The sequence below is a fragment of the Lampetra fluviatilis genome, chromosome 1, assembly GCF_964198595.1.
Source record: "Lampetra fluviatilis chromosome 1, kcLamFluv1.1, whole genome shotgun sequence".
Lineage (NCBI taxonomy): Eukaryota > Metazoa > Chordata > Hyperoartia > Petromyzontiformes > Petromyzontidae > Lampetra > Lampetra fluviatilis.
Genome location: NC_136275.1, coordinates 27,953,532 through 27,980,265, shown reverse-complemented (window position 1 = coordinate 27,980,265; position 26,734 = coordinate 27,953,532). Strand labels below are relative to the sequence as shown.

At 51.9% G+C, this 26,734-nt stretch overlaps 1 protein-coding gene across 1 annotated transcript; it reads right to left on the bottom strand.

Annotated features, from left to right (window-relative positions):
• Positions 1-939: 939 nt before the first annotated feature.
• Positions 940-26,312, bottom strand: LOC144934445 (uncharacterized). The gene is made up of 13 exons (XM_078860202.1): positions 26,229-26,312; positions 22,991-23,076; positions 21,989-22,113; positions 20,662-20,787; positions 20,206-20,294; positions 12,674-12,881; positions 7,039-7,181; positions 6,691-6,823; positions 5,322-5,398; positions 4,932-5,010; positions 4,413-4,540; positions 3,899-4,001; positions 940-3,577 (listed from the first exon to the last, which is right to left on the bottom strand). The coding sequence occupies exons 2-12, from the start codon at positions 23,068-23,070 to the stop codon at positions 3,903-3,905; spliced, it is 1,287 nt and encodes a 428-aa protein (XP_078716328.1). The 5' UTR covers positions 23,071-23,076; positions 26,229-26,312; the 3' UTR covers positions 940-3,577; positions 3,899-3,902.
• Positions 26,313-26,734: the final 422 nt, after the last annotated feature.

Below are 26,734 nucleotides of genomic sequence, written 5' to 3'. Positions count from 1 at the left end.
GGGGCTGTATGTGTAGGGCTGTATGCATGGGATCACACGGGAAACAAGCACAGGGGGCGGGGCTCCGTGAGTGCTAACGGGGAGGTGCCCGCAACGACGTCCGCACCGGGCAGCCTGGGGGGTTGCCCGGAGTTGTGATCCTCTGAGGGGTATAAAGGGGGATGAGCCGGAGAGATCGGGGCTCAGTATTAGGATGGAGAAGGAAGACTAAAGACCGTCTAGCTAGAAGCCCTGGACTCACCTGAGACGCCGCCCTTGTCAGGGCCGCGCAGGACCGAGCCAGTGGCGTGGTCCCGCGACCCAGAGTCAGTCTCTGGGACTCCGGGTACCGTAGGCCGGCTAACCAGTGTCGGCCCAGACAGCCTCCCCTAGCCCAGTAACTGGAGGACTACGAGGCAGATCAGGATAGCTAGCGAAGTATCCCCAGCTATCCGGGTGAGGGGGCCGATACCCCCTCTAGTGCTGTCCTGTTCTGACCGCTTACACGAATAAACATACGTGTGCCTCAACCTTGGTGTCAAGCGTCCTCAACGGTACTTCACATACACTGTGTGTGTACATACACAATGTATGTAGTGTACATACACAATGTATGTAGTATACATACATACACTTGTGTGTAGTGTACACATATGCACAGTGTGTGTGGTGTATGCACAGTGTGTGTGGTGTACACACATGCAGTGTGTGGTGTACATACATTGTGTGTGGTGTACATACACTGTGTGTGTAGTGTACATACACTGTGTGTATTTAGTGTGTGTAGTGTACATACACCGTGTGTGTACTTAGTGTGTGTGGTGTGCGTAGTTGTAAAGAGCTCCCGAGTCACTTGCACCTTCGCATTCCCCAGCAATGTCTGTGCAAGGCTACGTGGTCACGGAGACCACCCACAGCAGGAGGCACTGCCAACAGACTCGGGCAAGGGCTGCAGTATATGTTTAATGGAGCAATTAGCAAGCAGCGGGTTATACATGACAATCACGTCGACTTATAATGGTTAATGATCACTGTGAAGAAAATACTGAATGCCGTGTATAACTTTACTACCCGCCTTTGCCCAGGGGAAATTTTTCTTTAAAAACTTGTCTTCTGTTAAAAAAACATAACATATACATACACAAATAAGTTATTATAAAAGCCCGGAGTACGGCATGTCCATTTGTCCGTCAACAAAATTATAAGAGCCTTACAGAAGGCCTGAATCAACAAGATATCGAAAGTGGGAGGTAAACAGTTGATCTGAAATGTTTAAAAAAAATTGTCCTATGTGCTGAGTCTGCACTAGTATCTACTGACTATATATCTAGTGACTCGTAGTATCTACTATCATAGTATCTACCGAACATTGTAGTATCTACTGAGTCTACAGTAGTATCGACCGAGTCTGCAGTAGTATGACTATCGCAGTATCTAATTGGGGTGGGGTGAGAAGAGGACATCACACTGTTCAGGATGTACCTCAGCGTGTGGTTGTGCAGCAGCAGTAACTTCACTTGATTGTTTTATTTTTGGTATTTTTTAAGCGAAGGAGAATCCCCCCTCCCATCGCTGCTCGGCAAGCTTGTTTACATTGCTAGGGGCAACGAGTCAGCGTTTCCACGACATGGCAAGATGCGTGCTTTGGCGCCGGCGATCAGCGTAAATTGTTACGAAGAGTGATTTTATTAGTTTACATCGGACCAAGGGCAAGAACAAATAGCGAGTTTTCGTCCGGAGGATTAGTTTGTTGTATCTGTGTACTTAGTTAAATCGTAAACCCAACAGTTAGTCCATTAAAAAGCGTTACAAGGATAGGCGTACATAGACAGATAGACAGAATAAAAATTACGTTTATAGGTAAGATCCCTTCACCGCGAAGTCTACAACAGCACCTGGGAGGCTCTTGCGGAGTGGGAGGATGGAGCGTGACACACGGGGCTCACGCGAGGAGAAGAGGGGAGACGGCACGAAGCCAGCGAGGGACTGGGCACGAGGTCAGAGTTCCGAGTGAACCCGGCCGCGGGATTCTATTGGTTATGGCTCCTCCCAGGCAAGTGGTAGAGCTGGCGGGACGACCTCACCCTAACGCTTAACTTGAACCTAACGCCGTCTTCTACTGTTAATGAGCACGAGCCCAGGTTCTACTTTGTTTGATTGCGATGGTGCTAATCGAGGCCACCACGGCAGGCAGTGACGAGGAGCAGAGAGGCTCTCGGCCTTCTGGAGTCTGCAGCCCCGATGGTACCGCTGCTGCTGCCGCTGCTGCCGCTGCTCATCACGACTCGCCAGGGCTTCGTGGCCCTCGGAGCCGATGGCTCTTCCACGCCGAATTGTTCGTCGTCTCCGCTCCCCCACTGCTATCTACGGCCTCGCTCGTAGGCATCTGCAGCACAAATACAGTGGGGAACCCCCGCCGTGAACAGCAGCTAGGGCCGCTCTGCCGGATGGAATCGCGCATGTTTTGTTTACGTGACAAACCTTACTAGTTGGCTATGTTGGGTGGTGGGGGGTTTAACGATGCATTTATATTCACGCAATCTAACCCAAAAGCCTCATATGGATAATATTGGTGACGAAAGCTTCCACTACTACTACTACCGCTGCTGCTACCGCTACCACAGCTGCCGCTGCTGCTGCCGCTGCGTGTCAAACAGAATCATGACAACAAAGAGAAGGAACCCGGAGACGACCCAGAGACAAGAAGTTGATTGGGGCAGTGGATGGCCTCTTCACGTCCACAGGTGGCCATAGGCTACGGGCGTCTGAGAGCATTCGGTGTTGCCTGCAAGCAGCAGCATCACAGAGCCTGTGCCAGTGTGAGCGCCGGTGCTGGCCTCTGTAGGCCTCAAAGAAGCCACCGTCATCGTCTGCGGGCATGCAGTGTGAATGGCCATGCGTGTGTGAGTGTGTGAGTGAGTGTGTGCGTGTGTGAGTGTGTGCGTGTGTGAGTGAGTGTGTGCGTGTGTGAGTGAGTGTGTGAGTGTATGCGTGTGCGAGTGAATGTGGCTGTGGGCCCAAGCCCTGTTCAGGGTCCAGTACCCACGGCCGTCAGACGAGCCCAGTAGGCTGTGCAGGGTGTGGGTCACTGCATCACCTGTGTCACCTGTGTCCCCGGTGTGGCGTGAGTGGCTGTCAGAGAATGCAGGTGATGTTGTGGTAGAAAAGCCGTGGCATGGAGTTATCAGTGTCCAGTTAGATGTGTAGAGTTAGAGGTGTAGAGTTAGAGGTGTAGAGTTAGAGGTGTAGAGTTAGAGGTGTAGAGTTAGAGGTGTAGAGTTAGAGGTGTAGAGTTAGAGGTGTAGAGTTAGAGGTGTAGAGTTATCAGTGTGGAGTTAGAGGTGTGGAGTTAGAGGTATTCAAGTGCGCATGGCAGTCACTGGTGCTCGACTGCATTTAGGTGCAGTCCCGGTGTGTCTGGACGTACAGCATGTGGTTGTCATGTGTGTGGTTGTCATGTGTGTGGTGTGGTTGAGTTGTCCTGTGTGGCTGCCATGTGTGTGGTTGTCATCACGTGTGTGGTTGTCGTCACGTGTGAGGTTGTGCTGTGTTTGTGTGGTTGAGCTCCAATCAGCTGCTCTGTCCTCGACTCTGCCACCTGCAACAGCAGCAGCAGAGAAAGGTGCAGCGGAACGCCCTGTGAGAGCAGAGCACAGGCAGCGTGTGAGAGTGGTGATGAGTGGCGGTGGTGAGTGCACAGTGTGGTGAGTATGAGAGCAGTGGTGTTCACTGCATGGTGAATGTGTAGTAGTGCATGGTGAGTGTGGTGAGCGTGGTGGTGTTCACTGCGTGGTGAATGTGTGGTAGTGCACGGTGAGTGTGGTGAGTGTGAGAGCGGTGGTGTTCACTGCGTGGTGAATGTGTGGTAGTGCATGGTGAGTGTGGTGAGTGTGAGAGTGGTGGTGAGTGGACAGTGAACCTCATCAGTCCAGTTTCTCCACAGCATCCAGGAACTTGAGGAAGTCCTCCAGGCGGTGGAAGCCGCCCACTTCCCGTGCCACCATGGCAAAGAACTCCGGGGCCTGAGAACAGGAAGAGAAGATGTGAGACAAAGACATCGAGGAGGAGCTGGGTGAGGAGCTGGGTGAGGAGCTGGGTGAGGAGCTGGGTGAGGAGCTGGGTGAGGAGGTGAGGAGCCGCAGGGTTGGGGTCCCCACTGAGTTGTGGCGTCTGTGTCCATGAGCCTGACACGTGGTGCTGTGTGTGGTGACACCACGTGGTGCTGTGTGTGGTGCCCCCACGTGGTGCTGTGTGGTGCCCCACGTGGTGCTGTGTGTGGTGCCCCCACGTGGTGCCTTGTGTGGTGCCCCCACGTGGGGCTGTGTGGTGACACCACGTGGTGCTGTGTGGTGACACCACGTGGTGCTGTGTGGTGACCCCACGTGGTGCTGTGTGGTGACACCACGTGGTGTCCCCCGGTGTCCCCGTGCCACCTGCTGGCGGATCTCCAGGAGGGAGTGGAGGATGCGGCCGTCGATCTGCGTGAAGTTGGGGCAGTAGGCGCCCAGGCTGCTCTCCTCCAGCCAGGCCTGCACGTCACCCTCCTGCCACTTGGGGACGCCTGGGGACACGGCAAGCGGCGCACGCGGGGCAACAGACGTCGGCAACCACGGGAGACTCGGCGTGAGCAAGACGAGCAACTTGACAGGGAATTCTGCAACTCGGTGCATCAAACACCCAGCTGCTCCTGTGTCTCTTCTCATGTCCCCTGAACTAGAGGCCAGTCGAAACTGAATTTCTAGTTTCGGACGAAAACGAAACTAAACCGAAAGTAAACTTTTTGGCTTTGGCCGAAACAGAAACTTTGCCGAAAGAGGCCATTTGCCAACTTTCGGCGCCGAAACCGAAACCGAATTTCGGTCGACGTCTACCTTGAACTGCTATTACCAGGCTGCTGTTATCTCAAGGCTGCTGTTACCTAGGGGCTGCTGTTACCTAGGGGCTGCCGTTACCTGCGAGGCGAGCCTGCACCTCCGTGGACCTGGAGGAGGAGCAGCACGAGATGAAGCCCTTGACGGCGCGGAGCACGGCCTGAGGCACAGAGGGGGGGTGGGGGGGGGCACGGGGGGGGGGGGGTTGCATCACCGCACGCGCTGCACAAGCGTCGTGCTGGGGACACTGCTGGAGTAAAGAGGAGGAGGTGTAGAGGAGGTGGTGTAGAGGAGGAGGAGGTGTAGAGGAGGTGTAGAGGAGGTGGTGTAGAGGAGGTGGTGTAGAGGAGGAGGTGTAGAGGTGGAGGTGTAGAGGAGGTGGTGTAGAGGAGGTGGTGTAGAGGAGGAGGTGTAGAGGAGGAGGTGTAGAGGAGGAGGAGGGGGTGTAGAGGAGGAGGTGGAGGTCCTCACGCTGCCCCAGGAGCCGGCCGCTCTCTCCCTCAGCTGGTTCTGGTTCGTGCTCCATATGGGGCAGTGCAACTGTCCCTCTGAGACACACAAACACTCAGAGTCACACTCACCACTCACTCACCACTCACTTACTACACACATTCATCACTCACTCACCACTCACTCACTCACTCACCACTCACTCACTCACTCACCACTCACTCTCACCACTCACTCCACACTCACCATACACACACCACTCACTCACCATACACTCCTCACACTCACCACTCACTTATCACACACACTCACCACTCACTACACGCACTCGCCACTCTCACCAACACTCATACAAGTATATACAGCACAAACACATCAACACTCACTACACACAGCAGTGTATTGTGCAGTGTGTGTACATGTATCCTGGGTAAATCGATGCTCAGTGTGTAGCGCATGTGTAGTGGGTTCGTATTAGGTGCACACACACACACACAGCTCGGAGGCAACACTATTTATTAAACGGTAAGTAATATAACACTGTACATGAGGTGGTGACCACCTTCCTCAACTCACTAACACTCTGGAATGCTACACAGAGTGGACCAGGCAGGCGACGGGCTGCCTGGTCCAGGCAGGCGACGGGCTGCCTGGTCCAGGACGACGACCCGGGACTAGAGGACCGATGATATCGTCTTCACTTCGGAGTACAACAGCCTCGCTCTCCGTTCACACCATGCTTATATCTGCTCTGGCGTGGCTGGCTCCGCCCAGGCCACGCCTCCCTTCCCAGGCCACGCCTCCCTTCCCCCACCTCACGGGAGGTCTGGGTCCCTCCACCACGTGACCCCCCAGGCACCCCCTTGGGGCCCCCAGCCCTCATACGGGCCGACATAGTAGTGACGTCCTATGTCACTACACATGTAGTGTATATATATACGCTATAGAGTGTATATATGTTGTGTATATATAGCGCATGTGTAGTGTATATATTGTAGATACATGTAGTATGTATAGTGTATATATTATATGTAGTGTGTATACTATTTAGTTCTTTCGGTAAAGTCACGTAGTGATAAAATATAATAAATCACGACGTTTCGGGCGCAACACAAGCGCCCGTCGTCAGTTGTGAAAGCGTTGTCTGCTGCTGATGCAGACTGTTGTAAAGGTTTGAAATGGGTGTAGCCCAAGGGTCATAAAGAAGTGGCCGGGGCTGGTGATGTTAATGTGATAAATTAAAGGGCATGGAAGTGGCGATGTTAATATGAGAGATTAGCATGAAATAACAGTTGACATAGGCAGGTATAGTTAGTATATGCAGTGTATATATATATAAAGTGTGTGTGTGTATATGGAGAGCCGCCCTCCTCCTGCTCCTCCTCCTCACCCTGCCTCATCTGGGAGCAGGTGCCGGGGTCCCAGCTGAGTCTGCTGAGCGTCGTCACCGCATGGAGCTTCTCCACGGAGCGGCCCTGCCTCAGGCTCTGCACCAGCGGAGCCACGGCGCCCGCCTCGTAGATCTGACGAGAAGCGGCACGGATCCCGCGAGGAGCGACGGTGAACCTCGGCGCAAGCGGGAAGCGGCTCGGAAGCCACAGATTCACGACTCGGGCGGCGCCGTCGACCGACCCGCGACGACGTCCCGGCGGGGAAACGACAATCGCGGCGCGCGACACCCAGAACAGCGCCCAGGGCCGACTCGGTGCCTTGTCGTTGGTGCGGTGCGAGCGCTCACCTTCCTGCGCACCGGCCAGCACACGGACAGCATGGCCAGAGACTCCAGCAGCTCCTCGCTCTGGGATATGATCTCACCCACCTGCTTGTATCGGCCGTACACGGTGGGCCTACTGATGATCTGGAGCAGCTCGTTAGTGGAGTCTGAAACGAGACGCGCAGTGACCATCACTCCTCAGCCCACCACGTGTCCCGTGTCACCCACTCAGCCCACCACGTGTCCCGTGTCACCCACTCACCCCACCACGTGTCCCGTGTCACCCACACAGCCCACCACGTATCACCCACACAGCCCACCACGTGTCACCCACACCCACACAGCCCACCACGTGTCACCCACAGCCCACCACGTGTTCCGTGTCACCCACACAGCCCACCACGTGTCACCCACACAGCCCACCACGTGTCACCCACACCCACACCGCCCACCACGTGTCCCGTGTCACCCACACCGACACAGCCCAGCGGTAGCACCTTCGCCGCTTGGTGCGGAGGTTTACGGTTCAAATCCAGCGGCCGCCCTGGTTATTACTGTGGTGTAATAACCGGAATAAAATGCCCCGCCTACTTCACCGTTAAAGATCCTGCGATGTAATCACAAGAGTTGGGTTGCGGTCCAAATTTGCCATTCGAAAATCACCCACGTGTGGATTATACAAATGTGACATTGTGAGTGTGGGGTACGAGATATAAGCGTGTGGTTTAACAGCTATTGCTATGACTCTGTGTGTATGCATGGTGTTATGTGTGTACAGCTATTGCTATGACTCTGTGTGTACGCGTGGTGTTATGTGTGTACAGCTATTGCTATGACTGTGTGTACGCATGGTGTTATGTCTGTACAGCTATTGCTATGACTCTGTGTGTACGCGTGGTGTTATGTGTGTAGAGCTGTTGTGCCAGCTATGCTTTATTGTGTTTAAACTACAGCCATACCTCCTATTACGCTCAGGATGCGTTCTCGGTAAAGTGAGCACTATACGAAACAGCGCTATAGGAGGTCGCTATCACATGGTTCCAATGGAGATGCGTTACCGACAGCTATTATTTACCTTTGAACAATATATGTGAGAGTTTCATTGGGGTATCAGTAATAGCCTTAATAATGATACTGTACACATGATAAATGTATTAAAGCATTTTATCAATAAAATTTACTTTTATTGCTAACATAAACAAATACGCAGTAAGTTACGTACTCATCAGAGCTTGTGTAAAATTAACCACCATCTGCTATTAAAACACGTTCTGCGGGAAGCTATACTAACCAATGGGATTAGTCGATCCATGTATCCCAAAATGAATCGACACAGTGATTAACTCTCGATGAATGGATACTCGATACAACAGACACCTCGATTCTGGTTTCCACAAGACCATGTTGGTGAAGATGGCGCCGATGATGGCAGCCTCGGCCAGTTGGTGCACCCTGTTTTGTCTTGTTTTGTCTGTTAATTCAGTGTTCTGCCAAGTTTTTCGGAGTTCTCTAACAAGAGACGAACTTGTAAACATCAGGGAAACAACTTCTGTGGATTTATTTCCCACTTTTCTGCTTCCAGCGGCAGAATTAGTGGGCATTCTAGTCAAAGCCGCGCTAGGCTTTGCTCAAGCAGTGAAACGCCACCGAAGGGGTAAACGGTCGGGGGCTCTAGTGCGGCTACGCAGACGCGGGATCCGAACAGTGCTTCCAAGCTTTTTCCTCTCCAATGTACGTTCACTGTGCAACAAAATGGACGACCTTCAGCTACTGATGGTGAAAAACAGAGACTTTCTTTCATCTTCTGTCTTGTGCTTCACGGAGACATGGCTGTGTGATTTGATCCCGGACACTGCGTTACAACTGGCAGGCTTCCAACTCGTAAGATCGGATCAGGATATAGCACTCTCCGGCAAGACGAGGGGCGGTGGTATTTGTTTTTACACTAACAGTGGCTGGTGTGTAGATGTAACAGTGATTCTGCAACATTGTTCTCCGGACCTGGAATCATTTTTTATAAACTGTAAACCTTTTTACTCGCCTTGCGAGTTCACGTCGCTCATTTTGGTCGGAGTTTATTTGCCGCCGGGTCCTCAGGTTAAAGAGGCCCAACGCATGCTCAAAGACCAGATTCTGAGTGTGGAGCGAGCAAATCCGGATTCCCTGGTTATCGTACTCGGCGACTTTAACAAAGGTAATCTCAGCCACGAACTCCCCAAATACAGACAATTCATGAAATGCCCTACCAGAGAAGGTACCACTCTGGATCACTGCTACACTATAGTCAGTGGAGCCTACCACGCCGTCCCCCGAGCAGCACTGGGACACTCTAACCATGCCATGGTCCACCTGATTCCTGCATACAGGCAGAAACTAAAGCTCTGTAAACCTGCTGTGAGGACATCTAAACAGTGGACCAGTGAGGGTATGGAGGATCTGCGGGCGTGCTTGGACTGTACTGACTGGGATATGTTCACGACTGCTACCAATAGCCTGGATGAACTCACAGAGGCTGTGACGTCGTACATCAGCTTCTGTGAGGACTGCTATATTCCAACACGCACCAGGGTGAACTTCAACAACAACAACAAGCCCTGGTTCTCAGGAAAGCTCAGAAGGTTGAGGTTGGAGAAGGAGGAAGCGTTTAGGAGTGGGGATAGAGACAGATTCAGAGAGTCGAAGAACAGGTTTAGCAAGGCGGTGAGAGAGGCTAAACGACTGTACTCAGAGAGACTAAAACATCAGTTCTCTGCTAACGACTCTGCTTCTGTCTGGAGAGGGCTCAGGCAGATCACCAACTACAAGCCCAGAGCCCCCCACACCACTAACGACTCCCGCCTGGCGAACGACCTGAACGAGTTCTACTGTAGATTTGAAAGACAATTGGACTGTCCTGAACTACCCCTTCCCACCCAAGAGGCCTCCCCCCTCCCCCCCACTACAAAGATGACTCTCTCAATTCAGGAGGGAGAGGTTAACAGACTTTTCAAGAGGCAGAACCCCCGCAAAGCAGCTGGGCCAGACTCTGTCTCTCCAGCGACCCTCAAGCACTGCGCTGACCAGCTGTCTCCGGTGTTCACCAACATCTTCAACACCTCTCTGGAGATATGCCATGTACCAGCCTGTCTCAAGTCCTCCACCATCATCTCTGTGCCCAAAAAGCCAAGGCCAACAGGACTTAATGATTACAGACCTGTCGCCCTAACCTCTGTGGTAATGAAGTCTTTTGAGCGTCTGGTGCTAGAACATTTCAAAGCTATCACAGACCCTCTCCTGGACCCCCTGCAGTTTGCCTACAGAGCCAACAGGTCTGTGGATGACGCAGTAAACATGGCCCTCCACTTCACCCTACAGCACCTGGACTCCCCAGCATCCTACGCCAGGATCCTGTTTGTGGACTTCAGCTCTGCTTTCAACACCATCATCCCTGCCCTGCTTCAGGACAAGCTCTCCCAGCTGAACGTGCCCGACTCCACCTGCAGGTGGATCACAGACTTCCTGTCTGACAGGAAGCAGTGCGTTAGGCTGGGAACACAAGTCTCTGACTCCCGGTCCATCAGCACCGGATCTCCTCAGGGCTGCGTCCTTTCCCCTCTGCTCTTCTCCCTGTACACCAACAGCTGCACCTCCAGTCATCCGTCCGTCAAACTCTTGAAGTTTGCGGATGACACCACCCTCATTGGGCTCATCTCTGGTGGGGATGAGTCTGACTATAGGTGGGAAGTTGACAACCTGGTGACCTGGTGTGGCCAGAACAACTTAGAGCTTAATGCTCTTAAGACAGTGGAGATGGTTGTGGACTTCAGGAAGAATACAGCCCAACTCACTCCCATCACCCTGTGAGACTCCCCAGTCAACACTGTGGAGTCCTTCCGCTTCCTGGGCACTATCCTCTCCCAGGACCTCAAGTGGGAACTGAACATCAGCTCCCACATAAAGAGAGCACAACAGAGGATGTACTTCCTATGGCAGCTGAAGAAATTAGACCTGCCAAAGACAATGATGGTACACTTCTACATAGCCATCATTGAGTCCATCCTCAGCTCCTCCATCACCATCTGGTACGCTGCTACCACTGCCAAGGACAAGAGCAGACTGCAGCGTATCATCCGCACTGCTGAGAAGGTGATTGGCTGCAATCTGCCTACCCTCGAGGACCTGCACACCTCGAGGACCCTGAGGCGAGCGAGGAAGATTGTGGCCGACTCCTCCCACCCTGGACACTCTCTGTTCCAGCTACTCCCCTCCGGCAGAAGGCTGCGGTCCATCAGGACCAAAACCTCACGCAACAAAAACAGTTTCTTCCCATCCGCTGCTGGCCTCTTCAACAAGGCCAGGGGCTCAAACTGACTTTAACGCTCAAACTGACTTTAACACAATATCTGCACAATGACACCCTGCCATATTTGCACTGTTATCCTATTTGCATTTTTGTAATTTTATATTGTATATTATAGCTATTGTATATTTTAGATTATATTTTATTCAATTTTTACATACTTTAGCTCCTTAGTATTAGTTAGACTTTGTACCTTTAGTATTCTTCTTCTTGAGGTGCTTGGACATCTTAAAGGATCGTCCAAACGGTCTCAAGAGACACTTCTGACACCAATGTAATAAAACTCGTTGAGGCGACTTCTGGAATCTGTCTCTTATTCAACTTGTATTACAGCTTTCCTTCACGCTGCTGACAGGCAGCGTGAGAGGGACAGATAGAGAGAGAGACACACTGCCACGTGGCAACCCGGAGCCCCGCTCCCGCGTGGCCCCCTTCCTTTGTTCGTTCCCGTTCTGACCACGTGTCGCTCGTCTCCACCCCTATTTAATACCCGGGTCACGTGGTACGTTTCCGCCAATCCTCATTAGCCTCCATGGTATATTCCAGGCCCCCTCGTAAGCTCCCGGGACCACGCCCCTGACTCCTCTCCCCATTGGCTGTGGCCAAAGCCAGCAGAACCAATCCTTACAGCTGTCACCTTGCCATTACGTCAGGGCCACGCCCCTAGGCTTCCCCCCATTGGCTATAAACCAGGACCGGCAGAGCCAATCATCATGACGAGTTGTGATACGTCAGTGAGCCGGATATATCTTCACATTACACTTGTACACCACTTATTTAAGATTTAAGATTCCTATTTGTTGAATCTATGCACCTTACTGCCAAAGTAAATTCCTTGTCTGTGCAAACTTTCATGGCAAATAAAACCCTTTCTGATTCTGATGTTAGAGTATTGGGCTGCTATAAATGTCCATGTGATAAGCCGCTTGGTTGAGCTGTCATTTGTGGTGGCCACGTCGCTTCTAAACAACGTCCACATCGCTCAGTGGGGCCCTACCCGGTAACATAAAATGTTTTTATTTTTAAATAAGCCAATCACCATACCCAGCGCCGCGCCCATCCACCTCCTCGTATGCCACGCCAGTATTCACAGCTGATCGTGAACAGCACTTGGCCAAACAGTCTGTTGAGGGCTATGCGGGGGATCTTCTTCTTTAGACTCCCGTGTGCCACGTGTCACCGTCTTCTTTAATGCGTAAACGGTGACGTCTACACCCCTCGTCTGACTAAAGCCACGTGAGGGAGGTGAGCGGTGGGTGAGCGAGTGCCGAGTCCTGCAGGCGAGGAGCGGTCCGTGCGGGTGCCGTGAGAGTTGCTTACTCGTCTCTCCCAGGGGGTCGCAGTCGCTCTCCTCCAGTATGTGGGCGATGACCAGCAGGGCAGTCATCCTGAACTCCACGTCATCCTTCTTGAGCAGTTCCTGCATCACGGGCACCGCGTTGCTCTGGCGGAAGCAGGCGCGGTTCTCTGGCACGCGGGAGAGGTTCGCCAGCAGAGTGACGGTGAAGACCAGCAGCCTGCGTATGGTCTGGAGACACACGGAGAGAGACGCACGGGGAAAGACACACGGGGAGAAACGCACGGGGAGAGACACACGGGGAGAGACACGGGGAGAGACACGGGGAGAGACACACGAGGTGAGAGACACGGAGATGTCACCGCCTTCATGTCCCTTCATCAACCAGCGCTCCACGCTGCCACGGGGACACACTCATGTGTTTACATGCTTATTTACATGTGTTTACATGCTTGGTACATATGTTTACATGTGTGTTCACATGCTTATTTACGTGTTTACATTCGTGTTTCATGTTTATATACGTGTTTGTGTTCACGTAATTCTTTACGTGATTACATTCGTGTTTACATTCTTGTTTACGTCCGTGTTCACATTCTTATTTATGTGTTTACATTCGTGTTTACATGTTTATTTACACGTGCTTACATTCATGTTTAATGCTTATTTATGTGTTTACATTCGTGTTCACATGCTTGTTTGTGTTAGATTTGTGTTTACATGTTTGTTTACACGTGTTTACAACTTGATTTGAAGCTTTCGTGACTGCAGGAATCCATACTCTTTGGTTCTTTTGGTAAAGTCACGTAGGTAGAAAATTAATAGATCACGACGTTTCGATCTCAACACAAGCAATCGTCATCAGGTGGGACAACCACAGCAATAAAAAACTACTGAAGTAGGCGAGAAATCTGTCGTGGCACGAGTTATATAGGCCTCGGCAGCAAGGGGGGAGAGAAGGGGGGGAAGAAGGTGGGGTAGAACGTGGACCCTGCGGCAGCCCCGGGTCACTGGAGTAAAGTGGACCACCGCGGCAGCACTGGAGAGGTCAGTTGCAGGGGGGGAAAGAGAAGGGGGGGGGGAGGCAGGGCAGAAAGTGGACCCTGCAGTAGCACCCGGGTCACTGGAGTAAAGTGGACCACCGCGGCAGCAATGGAGAGATCGGCTGCAGGGGGGGGGGGGAGGGAGAAGGGGGGGGGGGGGAGTAGGGCAGAAAGTGGACCCTCACTGGAGTAGAAATCGGAGAGAGATGCACAGAGAGAGAGTGAAAGACACACATAGAGTCGGAAATAACAGCTGACATGGGCAGGTAGGATGGAAACATCACAGTCAGTTAATACTTTACCTGGTTAATAAAGTTCTTCCAATGATTGCTCAGTTTGTACCAATCTTCTTGGTTTAAGTTGTGTCTGTGTTTATATATCTATCTGGACGGCTTCATGAACAAATCTCTGATAATAGCCGGTGGGATTGCAGAGTAAATTCGTCTTGGAAAAGTCAATTTCGTGTCAGCCCATTGCGTTAAAACAATTATCAGCAATGGCAGAAGTATTGGTCCTACCGTGTTTAAGATCTGCCTTGTGTTCGCGAACGCGGTCCGAGATATGTCGTTTCGTTTCCCCAATGTAACTGCTGCCGCAGCCACAACTCAGTTTGTAGACACCCGGGTATTGCATATCAGGAATCACTTACTACACCTAGATTGGTACATTCTACAAACAAAATTAGGGTACCCCAATGGGTTCTCCCTTATCGGCAGTGGTAGCGAATGATTTCATGGAGAAATTTGAGAAACATGCCATCCAGACATCCACCCTACGTCCTTCCTTGTGGAAGAGATACGTAGATGACACGTTCATCATCTGGCCACATGACCTGCCAGCACTGAACCAATTTCTCAACCACATCAATTCCATACAGCCATCTATCAAATTTACCATGGAAGTGGAAAATGATGGCAATCTACCATTCCTGGATGTTTTGATCGAGAAGAGACCTGATGGCTCGCTGGGACACTGTCTACAGGAAAGCCACCCACACGGATGTCTATCTAAAGCCTGACTCCCACCACCATCCAGCCCAGAAGAATTCCTTCATGAAAACACTACACCATAGGGCGTGTTGCATCTCCGACCAGCATCACCTAGCCAGTGAGCTGGAGCACGTACACCAAGCCCTCAGGATGAACGGATATTCTGACCGTACAATCCGCAAAGCTGTCTCCCCTGCCATGGTTCACGCGCGCGGACAACGCCGCGCCGGCGAGCCGAGCCCGGACGGCGGAGGCCGCCAGGAAGGTCCTACGACGAGTTCCGAGGACTCGAGAAGCGATCAATGAAACCGGCGCCTCGGCCATACGCCTCCGAGAGCGCTGACTCCGTCTTCCGCCGGAGCGATGGCCACACCGCTAAAACGGTGAACGCCGACTCCGCGGAACAGCGCCGCCGCCCCCCCGGTACCGAGGAGCTCCCGTCCAGTGCCACCACCGCCACCTCCAGCGAGCCACAGGAGCACCCGAGGGGCACGAGGAAGGCGGCTCGCTGACAAGCAGCAAACAACGCGGGGCGCCGGCTCTCATGTCAACCGCGACGATGACGAATCGACACGGCGCTGCGTTGTGAACATCATCTACTACTCGCCATCATCTACTACTCACTATCATCTACTACCCGCCATCATTTACTACCCGCCATCATCTACTACTCACCATCATCTACTACCCGCCATCATCTACTACTCGCCATCATCTACTTGCCATCATCTACTACTCACCATCATCTATTACCCATCATCATCTACTACTCACCATCATCTACTACTCGCCATCATCTACTACTCACCATCATCTACTACCCCCCACTGGTCAACAGTGCCGACACTCTTGCTCGGTTGCGCTGGTTATGCTCTCAATGGTGAAAGAAACAAGAAAAAAAAGTTACGAAAAACAAAAGACGAACTTCACGACTCGTGGCTTCTGCTGATGCAGCTCCCTATCCCGGAGCCTGCCGCTCGCAGAACTTAGTTGCATGATCTGTGTCCTTGCTTATATGTGAAATTCTCTCCCCTCTGCCCGCCTTCTCACAAAGGACTGGGATTCCTTTGATTTCGCTCTTTGCTGTGGGGGCAGTTGTTTGTCCGGTGTGTGTGTATGTGTAGGGGTGTTACGGGAGGGCAAACAAACACACAAGGGGTGTTTGCGCCCGCACGCGTAAGGGTGCCTACATCCACGTCCGCAACGGTTAGCCCTGGGGGGCTGTGACGGCGCTGTGATCCCCCACGGCCCCACCCGTCGGGGGGGAGTTGCTATAAAAGGAGGGGAGCCGGTGGGCTCGGGGTGGAGTATTACAGCTTAACCAGCGAAGAGTGCAGACCAGCAGGATAGGCCCTGGGACTCCCCTGGCTCGCTGTCCTTCTAAGGACCGACCAGGGCAAGCCAGCGGCGCGGCCTTGAGAGCCCAGAACCGATGCTCTTGTAAGAGCCGGTCTGGTTGGCTAAGGGTGCCGAGATCCTAGCTTGGCCAGAGCTGGATCAGCTAGCCTCCCCTAGCTCTCTAGTGGAGGACCTGGGAGCAGACTAGCCGGGCTAGTGCTAAGGGTGTCTCCCTGTTAGACGGGTGAAGGGGCCGTTACCCCTTCAAGTATTGTGTTCTGCCCTTTGGTTGAATAAATAAGTGTGCCTCTGACTACGTCGTCTACGTCTCCTTGAACTCACTACATATGTTCTGATTTATTAAGCAATCTGTTAAGTCTTACCCTTGCCTGGTTCCTGTCCCCCTCCTCAAGCCACCCCGCCATCAATGGAAACAGATGCTCCAAATTGCCCCCAAGTGCATTTCCCAGTTTTTCAACTTCTGTAATAATTAATCTGGAAGGAGGGAGGGGTTCCTTTTGTCCGGTTGCATTCTCCCCCCCCCTTCTTCCCTCCCAACTGGGGTGTTACATTATTTTGTCTCTCCCAAAGAGGGGCGCCGTCTCTTGAAGTGTGACCTCCTGTACCGGTTGGAAGTAAAAAATATTATTTTACCTCTAATAGCTTGATACCGTACCACTTTTTGCAGTTTTGACTATGTAAGTGACTAAAGGTATGTTTGGAGCAGTGTTTACAGTACTTTCATCGTGGTTTGGAATTCCTTCATGGTGTTTGATATCTCAAGGGGAGGCGCCCTCCCTGCATTTGCGATTTATTGCTACCACGTGCATCTGGAAGACAAAGGCGGTGGGGAGGCTCTATGGGATACATTTTATCTTGGTCGTGTGTGATTGACCTATTTCGCTTGTATCTCATCTGGATGACCCTTGGTCTAATACGTCCCAAGTATTATTTGGTTCATATTTATCCAATATTTCTGATTTATCATCGTTATTACCACATGTATTCCTAGGGTTGTATTAACCTTTGTTCCCCGTCTGTATGCAGGGATCCGTGCTGTTTATCCTCGAGTTATATTTTGATATCCTGAGGTTGGAGATATAACTAAGTTTTCACTATAAACTTTCTTGACTGCTGGAATTAATATTCCTTGGTTCTTTTGGTAAAGTCACATAGATAGAAAGATACAATAAGAAACGATATATGAGGTGAATAAGAGTAAAAAAGGTAAGTAATAATAAAAGCCACTAATGTGGACTGCAGTCTGGTTCTTAATCTGAGTGAGTGTGTTGGCAGTCTATGATGTCGACTTATTCTTGTCGCTAAGTTCCGAACTTTTACCGTTGTATTAAGAGAAACAACAAAAAACAGTTGTCTGTTCAGTCACCCCTCGTCCGGCCCGCTATTTTGGGTATATGTGTGTGTGTTTGTTCTAATTTTATTGGAGTGATAAGTTGTTTAATCAAGGCCTGGTTCCTGTCTCCTTCCTCAAGCCACTCTGCCATTAATGGAAACAGATGCTTCAAATTGTCCCTAGATGTTTTCCCAGTTGTCAACTTCTGCAATAATTAATCTGGAAGGAGGAAGGGGTTCCCCCTGTCCGGTTGCGTTCTCCACCCTCTTCCTTCACGGTCGGGGTGTTACATTTTTTTGTCTCTCTCAAAGAGGGGCGCCGTCTCTTGAAGTGTTACCTCCTGTACCATGTTTCCAGTTCACTCTTATGGGTTTTTACAAACATTAATTTCCACCCCTTATCTTAGTGTTTATACTATTATGTGGTGTTGACTCTGTAAGTGACTCAAGGTATGTTTCGAGCAGTGTTTACAGTATGTCCATCATAGTTTGGACTTTTCATGGTGTTTGATATCTCAAGTGGAGGCGCCCTCCCTGCATTTGTGATTTATTGCTACCACGTGCTTCTGCAAGACAAAGGCGGTTGGGAGGGCTCTCTCTATGGAACGCATTATCTTGGTCGTGTGTGATTGACCTCTTTCGCATTGTATTCTTCTGGATGACCCTCATAATTATTATTTGGCTCATGTTTGACCCCCCCCACCCTCTCTAACCCTGGCTCCTCCCCCTCCCTAATCTATATAACCCCTTGTTACAAGCTGCTCTTTTGCCCACTTCAGCAATTGTTTCTTGCTGCGGTTGTCCCACCTGATGACGGATGCTTGTGTTGCGCCCGAAACGTCGTGATTTCATTTATTTTATACCTACGTGACTTTACCGAGAGAACCAGAGTATGGTTCATGTTTATCCAAGATTTGTGATTTATCATCGTTATTACCACATGTATTCCTAGGGTTTTATTAACCTTTGTTCCTCATCTGTATCCAGTGATCCGTGCTGTTTATTCTTGAGTTATATTTTGATATCCTGAGGTTGGAGATTTGACTAAGTTTTCACTTAAGCTTTCTTGACTGCTGGAAGTCACGTAGATAGAAAGATGCCATAACTAACAATATATATGGTGAATAAGAGTAAAATAAGGTAAGTAATAATAACAGCCACTCATGTAGACTGCAGTCTGGTTCTTAATCTGGGTGAGTGTGTTGGCATGATGTCGACTTATTCTTGTCGCTCAGTTCCGTTAACTAAATTCAACTACAATGAAAAACGTGTCTGTTCGGTTCTCGTGGCGCCTGTTGTGTGTACATGCTTTGAGGCGGTCTTTGAAGGTGTGTAGAGATTTCCCCAGAATCTCATTAGCAAACCCCTCTCTCGCCTTTTTACACCGGGGTTTTTAAAAATTACCTTTAATGGCTACTTCTTTGCCTGGTGTGGTATGTGGAAGGCAGCTGCTGTGAGGGGTGAGGGTGGTTGTTACATTTTTCTTGGGCCGCTTGCTACACCCAGATTGATTATTATTACAAATATATTGGAAGAATTATTCTTAATATCAATTTTGGAAAAAGGCGTATATATACAACAATCTACTACTCGCCATCATCTACTACTCGCCATCATCTACTACTCACCATCATCTACTACTCACCATCATCTACTACTCACCATCATCTACTACTCACCATCATCTACTACTCGCCATCATCTACTACCCGCCATCATCTACTACCCGCCATCATCTACTACTCGCCATCATCTACTACTCGCCATCATCTACTACCCGTCATCATCTACTACTCGCCATCATCTACTACTCACCATCATCTATTACTCGCCATCATCTACTACCCGCCATCATCTACTACTCGTCATCATCTACTACTCACCATCATCTACTACCCGCCATCATCTACTACTCACCATCATCTACTACTCACCATCATCTACTACCCGCCATCATCTACTACCCACCATCATCTACTACCCGCCATCATCTACTACCCGCCATCATCTACTACTCGCCATCATCTACTACTTGCCATCATCTACTACCCACCATCATCTACTACCCGCCATCATCTACTACTCGCCATCATCTACTACTCACCATCATCTACTACTTGCCATCATCTACTACCCACCATCATCTACTACTCACCATCATCTACTACTCACCATCATCTACTACCCGCCATCATCTACTACTCACCTTCATCTACTACCCACCATCATCTACTACTCACCATCATCTACTACTCACCATCATCTACTACTCGCCATCATCTACTACTCGCCATCATCTACTACTCGCCATCATCTACTACTCACCATCATCTACTACTCACCATCATCTACTACTCGCCATCATCTACTACTCACCATCATCTACTACTCACCATCATCTACTACTCGCCATCATCTACTACCTGCCATCATCTACTACCCGCCATCATCTACTACCCACCATCATCTACTACTCGCCATCATCTACTACTCGCCATCATCTACTCACCCCATGTATCTCCCCGTGTTTCCCCGCATCTCCCTGCGTCTCCCCGTGTCTCCCCGTGTGTCTCCCCGCGTCTCCCCGTGTCTTTCCGTGTCTTTCCGTGGATCCCCATGTCTCCCCGTGTCTCCCTGTGTGTGTACCCGCGTCTCCCCGCGTCTCTCCGTGTCTCCCCGCATCTCCCCATGTGTCCCCGTGTCTCCCCACGTCTCCCCGTGTCTCCCCGTGTGTCCCCATGTCTCCCCACGTCTCCCCGTGTCTTCCCGTGTCTCCCTGTGTGTCCCAGTGTCTCCCCGTGTCTCCCCGCGTCTCCCCGTGTGTCCCCGTACCGGCTCAGTGTTGCTGCGCTCCCACAGTGGCTGGTGCTTTAGGATGTCCAGGAGATGTTTGATGGTGCCGCACTGACTCACCGCACGGCCTGACACAACCACATCAACAACCACAACAACAACCAAATCAACAACCACGCAACCACGAACACCACCAACACCAACCACCAGCACCGCTACCACCACTCACAGCACCACCACCACGACAATCACCCTAGAAACCACCACCACTAGCACGACGACAAGCACCAGCACCACTCGCACCAGCACCACTAGCGCTGTGGTAACCACCACCACTAACACAACCACTAGCACCACTCAACTCTCACAGCACCACCATGACAACCACCATTCTCTCTACTCTAACACCACTCTCTACTCTACTCTACCACCACTATCACCACTCTCTACTCTACCACCACTACCACCACTCTCTACTCGCTCCGTGCTACTCACCCAGTGCTGGGCTGAAGTCCGTGTATGCGCAGAGAACCCACATAGTGGCGTTGATGGGTCTGAAGTTTGCGTCGGGCACCGGGGAGTCCTTGTCAGACAGAGATGTGAGAGCCTGGGCCAGCAGCTCTGTGTGGAGACAGAGACACACGGAGACGTGGGGACACAGACACACCCACTCGTAGACACACGGACACAAACACACCCACTCGTAGACACATGGACACACAAAGGCACCACTCACAGACACACAGACACACAGAGCCACCCACTCACAGACACACGGACACACAGACACACCCACTCACAGACACACGGACACACAGACACACCCACTCACAGACACACGGACACACAGACACACCCACTCACAGACACACGGACACACAGACACACCCACTCACAGACACACGGACACACAGACACACCCACTCACAGACACACGGACACACAGAAACACCCACTCACAGACACACGGACACACAGATACACCCACTCACAGACACACGGACACACAGACACACCCACTCACAGACACACGGACACACAGACACACCCACTCACAGACACACATCCACACAGACACACCCACTCACAGACACACGGACACACAGACACACCCACTCACAGACACACGGACACACAGACACACCCACTCACAGACACACGGACACACAGAGCCACCACTCACAGACACACGGACACACAGACACACCCACTCACAGACACACGGACACACAGACACACCCACTCACAGACACACGGACACACAGAGTCACCACTCGTAGACACACAGACACACCCACTCACAGACACACTGACATGAGAGCACCACGTGTGGAGGCACGTCGCTGTGTACGTGCCTGTAGGTGACTGTGTGTGCCTGCACATGCGTGTGCTGTTTGTGCGCGTGAGTGTGGCGTCTGTGTAAGCTGACCACCCGTCTGCTTGCTTTTCAGCTGAGACTGATGTCGATGTGAACGTGCTCTACGTGTGAGCTGTGTGTGCTGTTTGTGTGAGCTGCGTGTGCCGTTTACAAGCTGTGAGTGAGCTGTGTGTGAGTGAGCTGTGAGTGAGAGTGAGCTGTGAGTGAGAGTGAACTGTGAGTGAGAGTGAGCTGTGAGAGTGAGCTGTGAGTGAGAGTGAGCTGTGAGTGAGAGTGAGTTGTGTGTGAGAGTGAGCTGTGAGTGAGAGTGAGCTGTGAGAGTGAGCTGTGAGTGAGCTGTGAGAGTGAGTTGTGTGTGAGAGTGAGCTGTGAGTGAGAGTGAGCTGTGAGAGTGAGCTGTGAGTGAGCTGTGAGAGTGAGCTGTGAGTGAGCTGTATCACTGACCAGCTGCTCCCTGCTGTACCATCACGTCCGCCACATCCTCACTGAGGCTCTTGGGCAGCCTCCTGAGCTTCTCATTCAGATCATTGATCTTCTGCATGGGAGGGATGAAGGTGGCCACCTGGTACCTGCACAGCGCAGGGACGCAGCGTGGCACTCGCATGGTGACTGCTGTTCACTCTCACACCATGGTAACCGTTGTTAACTCTCACACCATGGTAACTGTTAAGTCTCACACCATGGTAACTGTTAACTCTCACACCATGGTAACTGTTGTAACTTTCACACCATGGTAACTGTTGTTAAGTCTCACACCATGGTAACTGTTGTTAACTCTCACACCATGGTAACTGTTGTCAACTCTCACACCATGGTAACTGATGTTAACTTTTACACCAAGGTAACTGATGTTAACTCTCACACCATGGTGGGGGTAGAGGGGTAGTGGAAGGGGTCGTGGAGGGGGTCGTGGAGGGGGGGTGGAAGGGGTCGTGGTGGGGGTGGTGGTTTACACACCGCACCAGATACTCATTTTGAGATAAAATCGACCTAAGGAAGGCCCATGACCAGTTCAGATAATCGTCAGCAGCGTTGGCCGTGGTCAGGAATCGAACTCGGGTCTCTGGGTTCACAGCGCGGCGTCGACCACTACGCCGCCGCTTCACTAGCCCAGCGGCGTGCACAGTGACGCACTGCGTGGCGGTGCAGTGACGCACTGCGTGGCGGTGCACAGTGACGCACTGCGTGGCGGTGCAGTGACGCACTGCGTGGCGGTGCACAGTGACACACTGCGTGGCGGTGCACCGTGACACACTGCGTGGTGGTGCACAGTGACACGTGGAGTTGGGCACTGCCGCTCTCCACGCGTCACCTCGCACAGCTCAGACGCACGGAGAGAACCCCGTCGCTGACGCCCACTGAGTCACTGAGCCCCCCCTTGTGTGTGGGATCACGTCCTCGTGCTCAGGAGAGGAATGATTGCGCAATCCTCGCTGCGTCTCTCACCTGCTGCCGCCGTCGAGCTTCTTGATATCGTCGAGGCATCGTCGCAGCAGCAGCTTGTGGGCCTCCACTTCCGCTGCCATCGTCTCCTGAGGCACAAGCGACACCGCGGACAGCTCGCACCCCCCTCTCGACCCTCCTCTAGACCCCCCTCTAGACCCCCCTCTAGACCCCCCTCTAGACCCTCCTCTAGGCCCTCCGTTCCACGTCGAAGTAACAGCGGAGTGACGAGAGCGTGGCCAGTTTACCACACAGCCTGTCGTGACCAACATGACCCGTCATAGAGGTGTTCTGGGTGAGCGTCAATTCACGCGATCTCACCCAGAACACCTCTCGTGGGTAGCGCGGCCATCGGACTCCGTTGGTGACTTTGCCACAGCAGCTCAAGTGAGGAGGGGAAATGTTAGAAGAGATGAGTGCAGTGATCTGTGTTTAATGAATTCACCACGAGTGGAATGTGCACAGTCTACTTGGCTAAATAAATAAATAAAGTTTAATGACTTCATCTGTCCCTGCGCCCTTCCCTCTTATCAGCCGTAGGCCGCCTTCACCTAAACGCGGCCCTGGTCACGCCAAACAGCGCATCACCCTGATGCACGATGCACACAGCGTGACACCGCTAGCGCTGTGCATGTATCACCATCGTCACCATCGTCACTATGTGGGAAAAGACGTTCCCTGTCTCGATGACCTGGGTCCAGTGCGTGAGAGAGAGGGGACAGGGCGGTGAGAGGGGGGCGGTGAGAGAGGCGGGCGGTGAGAGGGGGGCGGTGAGGGGGGGTGAGAGGGGGGGCGGGGAGAGGGGGGTGGTGAGAGGGGGGAGGTGAGAGAGTGAGAGGGGGGCATGAAACAGAGAAGAGAGTAAAACAGAGAGAGGAGAGGGAAGGTGAGAAGGGTAGTGACAGAGAGGGAGATTGAGACGGCAAAGTGGGAGCTGGGGGTGATGAGAGCGAGGGTGAGAGACCCACAGGGAGGTGGGAGAGTGGCGTGGGTGAGATGCAGGGAGGGAGGAGAGGGGACGGAGGAAGTGAGAAACAGACGGAGACGAGGCGAGACACGGAGACACTTTGTGTGTCCAGCACAGGCAGCAGGAAGGAGAGAGACGAGAGAGCGAGCGAGCGGTGGGGGTTTACATAAATCAAAGTTTAAAAAAAAAATACGAAATGATGAATGAAGCAAAGTGCCGACTACACCGAGCATCTTCTTGTTTCCACTGACCGTAAAAAAAGACGGGGCTCAGGAGGAGACACGTTTTGCCGGCTAGCTCCGTGCAGCTTCTGCGCCAAACGCATTGGAAATCCCCTTCACCAGGCCACCAATCAGAGCGTGGGACGAGCCCCGTGCCTCGCGGCGATTGGCTGTCATCATTTCTCCTTCGCTCCGATTGGTCGCCTTGTGGTGGGGGAATTCCGAGCGTCACGTGACCGCGTGAGACGCGAGACTACTCCACTCAAGCACTCACTAATTTACTACTCACTTAACTACTCACTACTTAACTACTCGTGAGTTAACTACTGACTAATATTCTTGGTTCTTTCGGTAAAGTCACGTAGAAGGGAAATAAAAAAACAGAAAACAAAAAAAACTAATCATTATTTTATTATTTCCCTTCTACGTAACTTTATCAAAAGAACCAAGAATATGAATCCCTGCAGTCACGAAAGCTTTAAATCAAAATGTAACTACTCACTACTTAACTACTTTTGATTTAAAGCTTTCGTGACTGCAGGGATTCATCTTCTTGGTTCTTTCGGTAAAGTCACGTAGAAGGGAAGTAATAAAATAATAAAAATAAAACATAATTAAATTATTCTCACGACGTTTCGGCCACAACGCAAGCAGCCGTCCTCAGGTGAAAACCAGGTCCGTCGAGGCGACAGAGTCTGAAGCTTCCGTCGAGGCGACAGAGTCTGAAACTTCAGACTCTGTCGCCTCGACGGACCTGGTTTTCACCTGAGGACGGCTGCTTGCGTTGTGGCCGAAACGTCGTGAGAGTCTGAAGCTTCAGACTCTGTCGCCTCGACAGACCTGGTTTTCACCTGAGGACGGCTGCTTGCGTTGTGGCCGAAACGTCGTGAGAATAATTTTATTATGTTTTATTTTTATTATTTTATTACTTCCCTTCTACGTGACTTTACTTAACTACTCACTAGCTTCTCACGAGTTAACTACTCACTACTTAACTACTCACGAGTTAACTGCACACTCATTACTTTTTCATTACTGAGCACGATTTACTAATTAACTTGGCACTCACTGGGTCTGTTTCTTGCTGGGTCTCTGTGTCTCTGTGTGTCTCTACGTCTCTCTCTGTCTCTGTGTCTCTGTGTCTCAGTGTCTCACCACGCCAGTCTCCCATTGGCTGCCTCCAGCCCCTGTGGGCGTGTCTGTGCCGTGACGTCACCGCCCCTGGGCGGCGCCGCCCCCGGGGCCATCCCAACGCGGGACGAGCCCTGCTGCTGCCCCGCTCTTCTCATTGGTCGCCGTCGTCTCGCTCCTCCCCTCCCATTGGTCGCCTCGCGGTGGTGGATTCCAAGTCGGGATGGGACTCAAACTAAACTCTCAACTATTTTGACTTCGTGACTGCAGCAATTAATATTCTTGGTTCTTTCGGTAAAGTCACGTAGATAGAAAATACAAATAATACAATAGAATTAAAACATATATAGATTGAAAACAATAAAAGCAAAAAACCCACGACGTTTCGATGGCAACACCCGCGGTGGTGCTGATGACATTCGCCATCGATGTTGACTACTGAACAAGACGACTGAGAACTCACGACGACATTTCCCAGGGTGCACCACGCCACTGGAGCAGCTCGTCTGCTGAGACGGGCAGCAGCAGCCAACTACTCATAATTCTACTACGCAACACGTCACTATTTAACTCACTCACTATTTAACTCAATCACTATGTCACTATTTAACTAACTGTTTAACTAACTCACTATTTAACTCATTCACTATTTAACTCACTCACTATTTAACTCACTAGTGAACTCACTGACTAGTTAACTCACTCACTATTTAACTCACTCACTATTTAACTCACTATTAAACTCACTCACTATTCAACTACCGCTCTGCTCGGGGCTCAGAGAGCCCGAGACCAGAACCCGTGTCCTCCCCCCCCTGTCCCCCCCTCTGTCCCCGTGCCCCCCCCCCCTGTCCCCGTGCCCCCCCTGTCCCTGTGTTCCCCCCTGTCCCCGTGTCCCCCTGTCCCCCTGTCCCCCCCTCACCTGGTGGTGTCTCTGTGCTCTCGGGGTCTTCGCCTCTTGCCTCCTCTCGCTGCGCAGCTTCTGACAAGAAACAGAAGCCGCATCTGTCACTCAACTAGCACGCCCCGCCCCCTGCTCCTCCTACACCCCCCCGCCCCCTTCACTTCACCCCGCCCCCCACAACCAATAACCCCACAGCCCCCCCCCACAACCCCCCCGCCCCTCTCCCCCCACCCGACCCCCTCCCCCCACAACGCCCCCTCCCCCCACAACGCCCCTCCCCCCACAACGCCCCCTCCCCCAACCCCCGTGCACCCCACCGCCACAACCACCCAGCCCCCCCCACAACCCCCGCGCGCTCCGCCCCGTACACCTCCCCCGCCCTCTCCCCTCTGCGCCGTGAACGACATCGCGCTGGAAACCCCCTTGAGCAGCAGGCGACCAATCGGGGCGCGGGACGAGGCCTGCCCCGCTCCGATTGGCCGCGCTCCGATCGCTCGCGCGCTCTGATTGGTCGCCTTGCGGCG

Coding starts and splice junctions, on each gene's coding strand:
- LOC144934445 (XM_078860202.1), bottom strand. CDS start 23,070: ATGGCAGCGGAAGTGGAGGCCCACAAGCTGCTGCTGCGACGATGCCTC. Junction 22,114..22,990: donor AAGCTCGACGGCGGCAGCAG/GTGAGAGACGCA, acceptor TGCGCTGTGCAG/GTACCAGGTGGCCACCTTCA. Junction 4,541..4,931: donor GGTGCAGGCTCGCCTCGCAG/GTAACGGCAGCC, acceptor CCGTGTCCCCAG/GCGTCCCCAAGTGGCAGGAG.